At 41.8% G+C, this 9,469-nt stretch overlaps 1 protein-coding gene across 3 annotated transcripts; it reads left to right on the forward strand.

Annotated features, from left to right (window-relative positions):
* Positions 1 to 384: 384 nt before the first annotated feature.
* Positions 385 to 8,986, forward strand: LOC121573777 (protocadherin alpha-C2). 3 transcript variants are annotated; one of them, XR_006002091.2, is made up of 3 exons: positions 385 to 3,027; positions 4,593 to 4,654; positions 5,995 to 8,986. XR_006002091.2 is itself a non-coding variant. In XM_041886030.2 (3 exons), exons 1-2 carry the CDS (start codon positions 574 to 576, stop codon positions 4,602 to 4,604), a joined length of 2,466 nt encoding a protein of 821 aa, XP_041741964.2. In that variant the 5' UTR covers positions 385 to 573; the 3' UTR covers positions 4,605 to 4,629; positions 5,995 to 8,986. The 3 variants fall into 3 exon arrangements, 2 of the variants coding, with proteins under 2 accessions (XP_041741964.2, XP_041741963.2); XM_041886030.2 differs by having other exon boundaries at positions 4,593 to 4,629; XM_041886029.2 differs by lacking the exon at positions 4,593 to 4,654.
* Positions 8,987 to 9,469: the final 483 nt, after the last annotated feature.

Here is a 9,469-nt window from a genome sequence, read left to right on the forward strand (position 1 = left end):
AATATTTTTTGAAGGCATGTAGTGTGGCGCTGTCCATACGGTGTGGGGCTGAAATTACTATTGAGGACTTGCGTTGGATTTGTTGTACTTCATTAAATTGGTATTCATACATTTCCCGAGAAGAGAGAACAACCACAGAATTAGAGTGCAACCACAGAATCTCAGACAATGTGCATATGCGAACTTTTTAAACAGGCAGCCGTTAGTGCCTCACATAGGAAATGGTTTACCAGGGCTTATTGCAATAACCTTTCGAAATATTACTTTTCGTCTGTAAACATGCATTAACGTTACATTCGAAACCATAACATTCATAATCAAGTAGAACCATTTTACATAGCACACACCATGTCGCTGTTCCTTTTCAATGACGACTACCAAGCATACGTCATCACGATTGGGAGAGCAGCGCACCGCAGTTGTATCGCGTGGAAGCTCGGCATGAATTCCCCGGTGTAGAACAGAAGGCTACCGATTGTTTCTCACGTAGGCAATAGCTCGTAGATGTAAAGGTATTCGGCTTCAACGGATTGCTTCAAGTATTTACATAATTTATCATATTTTTTTGCAATAATGGCGCTTTCCATTGCAACTGTCTGGGCAAGGTGCGTCACCGTTGTCTTTGTATTCAACGCGATGTGGGGAATTGCTTTGTCCATTAATCGCTACTCTATTCCCGAGGAAATGCAAGAGGGTTCCGTTGTTGCAAACCTGGCTACAGATTTGGGACTTGACCTTCGCACTCTGATAACACGCAAGGCAAAGCTTGACATCATCCACAGTAAGAAATATCTGGACATTAACAAAGAAACGGGAGACCTGTTCATACTTGAAAAGATAGATAGGGAATACATTTGCTCGAGCAAGACAACGTCTTGTTTTCTGAAAATGGATGTCATATTTGAAAATCCCATTCGTATTTTTAACATTGAGCTTGAAATCATGGACATAAATGACAATGCACCTGTCTTTCGAAGGGAGACAATGCACTTGGATATTTCAGAATCTACCGCTGCAGGAGAGAGATTCTCTTTGACAAATGCTGTGGATGCAGATGTCGGTGCGAATTCTATTAAGACTTACTATTTAAGCGAAAGCAAGTATTTTACAATTGACATACAGATGGGAAGCGATGGCTCTAAATACGTAGATTTAGTTCTCAACAGTAATTTAGACCGAGAGGAACAGACGGTTCATAATTTAATACTAACCGCTGTAGATGGCGGGGTCCCTGCACGCTCAGGCACAGCCAGTATCATCGTTAGGGTTCTGGATATCAATGACAACGCCCCCTTTTTTAACCAGCCGATATATGCTATTAATGTAACTGAGAACTCCCCAATTGGAACTCCAGTAATGACCTTGAACGCAACAGACTTGGACGAGGGCACCAACGCAGAGATGATATATTCATACACGTTATATACATCCGAGAAGACACAAGAAAAGTTCTCTCTAAATTCAAATACAGGGGAAATAAAGGTGAAGGATGTGATTGATTTTGAGGAGAGCCACAGTTTCGATATATATATTCAAGCCAGAGACCAAGGATCTAATTCATTATCCGGAGATTGTAAAATAATGGTATTTATTACCGATCTGAATGACAACTATCCCGAGGTTACCATTACATCTTTTAAAAGCACGGTCAAGGAAGATGTTGCCATAGGAACATTAATAGCAGTGATCAGTATAAGTGACAGGGACTCTGGGGACAACGGTGAAGTTGAGCTCACTTTGAACCAACAACCATCCCTACCCTTCTTTCTTAATAAGTCTTCGGAGGATTACTTTGCTCTGCATGTTTCAGAACCACTGGACCGTGAGAGAATTCCAAGATATGAAATCACTTTCATAGTCACAGACAAAGGAACACCTCGCTTATCTGACAATGAGACAATCACCTTGGAGATATTGGATGTCAACGATAACTCGCCAATATTCCCCCAGTCGTTCTACACAATCCATGTTGTGGAGAACAATGTCCCCGGCGCACTGTTGACGTCACTCAGTGCTTTTGACCCGGACCTCCATGAGAACCAGTATCTGGTCTATTTTATCATGGAGAAGGAGATCATCAACACATCTATGTCCATGCTTTTCTCCATTAATCCAGAGAATGGCAACCTTTACGCTCTGAAGACCTTTGACTTTGAGAGGGAGAGGGAGTTCCTTTTCCATATAGAGGCCAGAGACTCTGGGGTTCCTCCACTGAACAGCAATGTGACAGTTCACATCATCATTCTGGACCAGAATGACAACACCCCGCTCATAGTGTCACCTTGGCGCGCGCAGGGCTCAGTTATTGAAGAGGTGATACCGAGGTCCACTGATAAAGGATTCCTAGTCGCCAAAGTAATCGCCATTGACGCAGACTCATTACAGAATTCACGGGTCACATATCAGCTTCTACAGATCAGTGACTCTACCCTCTTCAGTCTAGATCAGTACAATGGGGAGATCCGTACCACCAGAATGTTCAGCTATCGGGACCCCCGTCATCAGAGGCTGGTTATTGTCGCCAAAGACAATGGAGACCCAGCTCTTTCCTCTACAGTTACCATCAAGATATCAACAGTAGAACACATGGTGACACCATTCTCAGAAACGACTGAGGTGCCTTTGGAATATGACTTGTTCACCGACTTAAATCTGTATTTGGTCATTGGTTTGGGCTCAGTGTCCTTTCTGCTATTGATCACCATATTGGTGGTCATCGTGCTGAAGTGTCAGAAACCGAAGCCCATGAAGATGCCTCCTGCTATGAATATGAATCTGAACAGTCTGAACAGGAACAGTGTGATCAGCAGAAACAGTATCATCAGCCAGAGGAGCTCCACCATAGCCGATTCCACCCTCATCTCCAGTGATGCCTACTGGTACAGCCTGTTTCTAGCAGAGACCAGGAAAGGCAAGGTGGTTGTCAGACAGCCTATAGTACCCAAGGGAGCAGGCTACTTTGTGTCCAGTATACCCAGAAGCACAGGTCCTACAGAGACCAGCGACTCAAGAGCATCCACGCTACAGGTATGTGCACCTCTGAGATGGAGGCCCAGAGCAGTTTTCCTGTGACATATACTTCCTTATATGAAATGCACACTCTTCCTTCCTTCATGTAATCACACATCTGACAAGGTTGGATTGATGAAAGCAGTAGCCTTGCTTTCATTGAGCCTATAATGCAGTCACTGATTACATGAATGAAGGACGCGTTCAAATAATATTCAAAAAGGCCTTGTTTTGTAAAAAAAACAACGTTTTTTTCCATTATTTTTTAAACCAGAGCCACCTCTGCATTATTTTTGAGACCAAAGCCACCTCTGCAGGTTTCTATGTGTTTCCACTGCGCATCCTTCAGACCGACTGACCGTTGGACCCACTTTACAATGTCATATTCCTCTGAGAGGAGGAGCCTATAGACCCTGTGTCACCTCAGTGCAGCTCTCAGCCTTTTATGTTTACTGACAGGTTACTGTACTATTTATAACTACTTATCGAACAGGTTACACTCCAGTTATTGAACCGATACAGTAGTATTGTAATATTTATAACTACTTCTCTGACAGGTTACACTCCAGTTAATGAACCGATACAGTAGTACTGTACTATTTATAACTACTTATCTGACCAGGGTTGAGTTTGGTTTGTTAAATAAATATTTTGCAGGAATGTCCTCTATGTATGGGATGTCTGCAGCTTTTCTAGTGTTTTGCTAAAGGGATACTGCGAGTAGCTCCTGTACCTGTAGACTTCCAGTAATTGCACTACCGCTAGTTAGCATTGGCCCCTGAAACTACCGCTAACTTCCTTCATACTGCACGCAGACATAAACATAGTATCCACAAGTTCATCGGACTCTGGGTAAGTAGAACAAGATTCTCACAGTATCCCTTTAAGCTCAGTTCAAGTCCCGTGGTGTATGAACACGGCTAGGCTATTACTGTGTAAGTGTTATGCAGACATAACAGAAACACTTATTCACTTATAATTTGCCCTGCAGTCATTCACGCTACTGGGGTTTAGCTCAGTTTGCTTATGTAAGTCATTGAGCCATGCTAATTCCCAAGTCATGTTACTGCCACTTCCTCTCATTCTTTGCTTGCAGTTCATGCAATTTTAATAACAAAAAATGGCTTTCCAAGAACGTCTGTCTGCTGTTGTCTCAGACACTACAACTCTCTGAGCTGAATTGCAAAAACCAGGACTGGGGTTTGTATAATAATAAAACTAACCTGGGTGAAAATAATGAACTGATGTGAGCTCTGTACAGTATAATGTGAAAGCCAGTGTATGCTAAACATTGTATGACATTGTTAGTTTATTCTAATGACTTTTGTGTTGATGTATGTTTGTCTGTGTGCATTTTATTTTCCAGGTTGCAGGCCCAATAAGAGGCAAACCTTGTCTAACTGAAGTACTGTTTTAATTTGAGCTCTGACTTAGGGACAACGCAGTCTTCTCTCTATTGTACTGAGATGACATGAAAACTAACAAGAGATTTGGATTGGATTAGTGGAGCTTGTGTTTTGGAAAAGTGTGTGTGTGTGTGTTGGACTCTGACCATTGAACCTGTCTCTTTTTCTATTCTAAAGTACTCAAAATGAAAGGAAGCCCATTCTACAGCTGGAGGTATGCTGGTTGCTGGTAACATGATGTAGGAGCACTGTGATTGGTGTAGCTCAATCTAGAATTGTGTTTCTCACTGTTTTTTTGTGCAAGTGTACCTGTCCTGCTCTAATGACAGGAGGTCGAATTGTCACTTTTATCACCCCTAATGTGGGTTTGAATCTGTGTAGGCAGAGTACAGTCTCCTTTGTAAAAAGGGGCATGGATTATAAAATGTCAGCAAAGAGCAGACAGACATTGATTCCCAGAGAGGATGCAGAGAGAGAAGGTTGAATTCCTGGTCTCTCTTTCTCTATCCCTTTCTCTATTTGTTTTCTGTCCCCCTCCCCTGACACACACTGCACACTCTTCTTTCCATTGACCTTCATTGTGATGCATCTGTGATTAGATTGGGAAATCTCTCTAAAGCGGGAAACCAATCACTGACAGCTGAGATTAGGCCCAAAGTGGCTGCCAGGTCAGAGCAGTAATGACAATACGTGGTTTGTTTGGCAGAGACTCATGGTAAAGCGCTAGCTAGCACAGATAAAGGAGAGGATTAAGATATGCACTGTCCTGGTCCTGAGCTCAGAGTGCACACCACCTTCAGAGCAGTGGCTGCATCCAGTCCCTCTGCCACACCCACACACATCCCTGCATACTTTGGCTCTGCCCCTGCTCCCCAGCAGCCACATCTCATCATTGACCCAATACAGGGAGAAATAATGAAATGATGAGCTGCTCAGTGCCTGTTGGCCACAGTCTAACTAACACAGACTAACTGTGGCCTCCATAGACATAGTACCATTAGCCCTGCAACACACACACACACACACACACACACACACACACACACACACACACGCACACATACACAATTGCACTAAAGTATTTGAAACACCAGGCTGCCTATCCCCCAGTCCTCCAAACTGTGATGTGCATGTCTCTATGGTACGTCTCCCTTTCTGTTTCCCTATTTTTGTAATTTGTTTGGTTTTATTCAAATTTTACTTGCTTGCTTTTTAATCTGACCTAAATGCACATGATAGATCCATTCTGCAATTTGGCCATTCTGTAATTTCGCAATTCCTGTTGGGATAATAAAATATAATGATTTGACAAATAGCCCATGTAGACAATTCGATGGAACTCAACATGCACACCTCCCTGCATAATCCAGAGGCATGATAATTGTTTATGACTGCAAAAGTAAGCAACTCAGTATCTAATGCCCACCCATGTTTGATTGATGGTGGAAATAACCAGTCAAGCCCCAGTTGGAGATCTTAACAGTTGCATGAGTTGTGACTCCTTATAGGCTGTCAGTCAAACTGATCTCCTCCTCTCTCCGCCTCCTATTGGCTGACTGTATTTTCTATTTATTGGCAGGATTCCAGGGCCAGCAGTGACCTGCCATGATGTCCTCAATCTGGGGTATTCCGCTGCAGAACGTTCAAAGAAGTTAAGAGTGACCAACACCCCTCCTTCAATCACTGGGATCCAACATTTACCTCTGGGGGCAGCTCGTCGAACCCTCTGCCCAAACATACCACACCAACCACCTCAGCAACTGTATACTACCTTTATCATCTTCCATCAAGCATGAATCTGCATGGCTACATCAATAGGTACTTATATTTAGAAAATATCATAAAGAAGAAAGGAACTTCAAACATAAGGTCTTTCAGACGACATTGGACTGATGTCATTATGCATAACACCCTCCCTGGGACTTTTGACTGTAAATGTGGGACCAGGCACTCAATATCTTCCAAAATCCTACCTTACTTCTCCAAGAAACACATGACACAAAAGGGATATTCTGTTGTGTACTTGTGAGGGTTCCTCATCATTGTGATGTCATAATGCGTTATTGGGGTATGTGTGAGAGGTCACAATAAAACTAAAACTAAAAAAAACAATAGAGTACAAGAGAACCATTTTGCCAATGCCATAACTCAGTTAGCTAGTGAAATAACTATATTTGTTCATCTGTGAATGTGTAGTGTGCAACTTTAGTAAATATTGTTTAGAAATAAGATTAACATTTTTCATCATTTGGCTTTCTAGACCTTACGAATTTTCTTGAATGTGTTGAATTATGTTTTTGACTCTGAACATCAGCCTATGGTATGGGATTATGAATCTCCTGAGACATGGTATTATGGGAGGTGCATGTTGAGTTGGTAACAAGATAGATCAATACCTCATACCCATCATTCAATGAGTCAGGTAGGAGAGAAGTACCCCATCTTACTCCACTTCACTTAATATATTCTCACGGTTCAAATCTTCATGAGCACATTTGACACTGGTGCTATATTTAGTATATTTTGATGATAAACATTTCCTGCTCAGCATGTCTATATAAAGCACAGACTAGAATCCATTTTTAGTGTGAGAATCATGTCCAAGGAAAAACTCAGGACAGCAAGAAAAACACATATTTAGCTCCTACCTGCCTAAGCAGGGCAATATAAGGGTCAACGTAGCCAACACTGTATGTAGAATATCTGAGGCACTAAAGGGGTTCACTTTACAACAACTTATCATACCTCTATCTGAGCTTTCTCAACTAAACTGCACAGGCCTCTGCCAGGTTCCGATTACTGTAACACTTACTCCATCCCACACTCCCAGTGTCCCTGTCACTGTGAACAAGCCTCAGAGAATCAGCTAAAGGAGAATTCAGTGTTAAACAGGAGGCTTAGAGGAAGAAACCATGTGTACTTTAAATAAGAAATGTTACTATATTCACTAAAAAAATAAGACTGTTTAAAAAAAGTATTTATTGTTGTATATTTGAAATGTATTTATGTTGGCATGGTGCAATACACTACTCTGGCCATGTTTTTAAAGTTTACAATGTTTTATGAATTGTCATGTTTTTATTGGATATTTTGACCTAACAATTCTTAACACTGCTTTTTATGTGACTTATTCAAGTGCATTGTGTAGCCTACTGTATGACATTTGTATTGCAATACATCATTCAAATGTTTTATCTGATACAGTGTACAGACAGACAATCTAAATTATTTCATGAAATATGAATGTAGCGCTCCGCTGCTTAAGAATTTAGCCAAAATGTTATTTTAAATTTATAGACATACAGAGTAGCTCTTCTGCAGAGATTTAATGCAAGGCATTAGGTCTTAGAAATGAGAAACTAGAACAGACAGCAGTATATACATGTCACAATGGAGGGAAAAGGCCAAAAGAAGGAGAGAGAGAGAGATAAGGAGAAAGAAACTGTAGACGAGAGTGAGACAGAAAGATTATGCTACTATGCTATTCCTTTGACGTCAGTGCATGCATGACCTTATAGGCCCTGCACTCACAATCCATCCAGTCTTCATTTGAAATGAAATACTGAACTTAAATACTACTGTATATATCTCAATCATATAGGTTTCATGGGAACACAATAAGCTATTCTTATTCACAGTGATTTCCACTGAATCCAGACCTGGTTACACCACTCATCTACCACAGACTGCAGTGCAGTCATAGTTTGAAGTTCTAATCAACTCTCCAATTCTGTCTTTATCTCTCTCTTCCCATTTAAAGCCCTGTGTGAATCATGACCTCACCTCCCCTCACAATGTGAGGTCATGTCACTGTGTGGGTCTGAGGGCTGATGGTGTTGGACACAGATGTCTGGCTACTACACTAATGATTTGGGCTCTGCCTGCTCTGCCTGTGGGGAGGATATGCTGCCTGAGCCTTGTATGAAGACAAGTTTATTCCAAATGTAGGTTACAGAAAACATTAGACTAAATTCAGCTCATGAGCTCTTTATGGGTCTCCTGCGTTATACCAGTACATGTGACTTGAGGAGAATGAGATAATGGTGCTTAATCCAGATTCAAGTCAAGGCATAAAATACCATCTGGATTCATTTAGATCCCAGGCATTTTGAGAAAATCTCCTAAGCAGCCAGTGGCTGGGTGGCTGGGTGGCTGGGTGGCTGGGTGATGTGACCTGAGATTTTAAGCTCTACTTTGACAGAACAGATGTTCAGTGGAAACCAATGGAGGGGTTTAAAACCTGTATCGGCGTATCTACTTTGTACTTTTTTAAAAATACAATATACTTTTTATATCTGATGTAATCTCTGCACTTGGCTTGATGGTACAGGAGGGTGTATGTGCTGCTTGCTTTAGTATCATGCAGATGTGTCTGTCTCTGTTGTGTAGCTACACTGCTTATTCCTGCATTATGATTCTATGGTCTGACTGGGGGGTGTTGAGAGTTAAAAAGTGAGTGCGAGAGAATGGCCTTGCTTACATTTTTTATTCAAAAACAGTTTGGATGTTGTTTCTGTTGCTTAAATGTCCTGCTTGTAGATGCAGATGTCAATAAAGCTTTAAGATCTGTGCTTCTGTGGGTCCATTGTCTTTCCGAAGGCCATAATTGAAGTTATCGGTGTTGATAGGATACTTAAATCGTCAGACAATGATGATGACCCAGTTTCTCACTCCAGTGCTCCGTGCTAAATCAGGGAGATTGAGTATTAAACTGAGGGAGAGGTTAATATGAAGGAAGTAAAAGGTAGAAACACAGCTTTCTCCTGGTGATTTTCTTCTTATCTTAAAGACTGCCCACACTGCACAGTGAAACACTGATGGATGATCTCCAATATGACAGCACAGAGACAGAGCCTCTACCCTGCAGTCCGCTGCAAATGATTGATGGGATTGGCCTGGTTGCCAGGAACCACCCGGCACCTAGGAAACGGTTGCCGTGACAACCGCACCACCTTCCTGTGATTACGGAGGAGGGGAGATTATCATGAACACCCTGCTTTCTATTTTGTCTCCATCATTCCCTCTCTCCTTCTGGCTGTTCTGTCCCTCTCGCT

Source organism: Coregonus clupeaformis, unplaced genomic scaffold (genome assembly GCF_020615455.1).
Source record: "Coregonus clupeaformis isolate EN_2021a unplaced genomic scaffold, ASM2061545v1 scaf0144, whole genome shotgun sequence".
NCBI classification, from domain to species: Eukaryota; Metazoa; Chordata; class Actinopteri; order Salmoniformes; family Salmonidae; genus Coregonus; species Coregonus clupeaformis.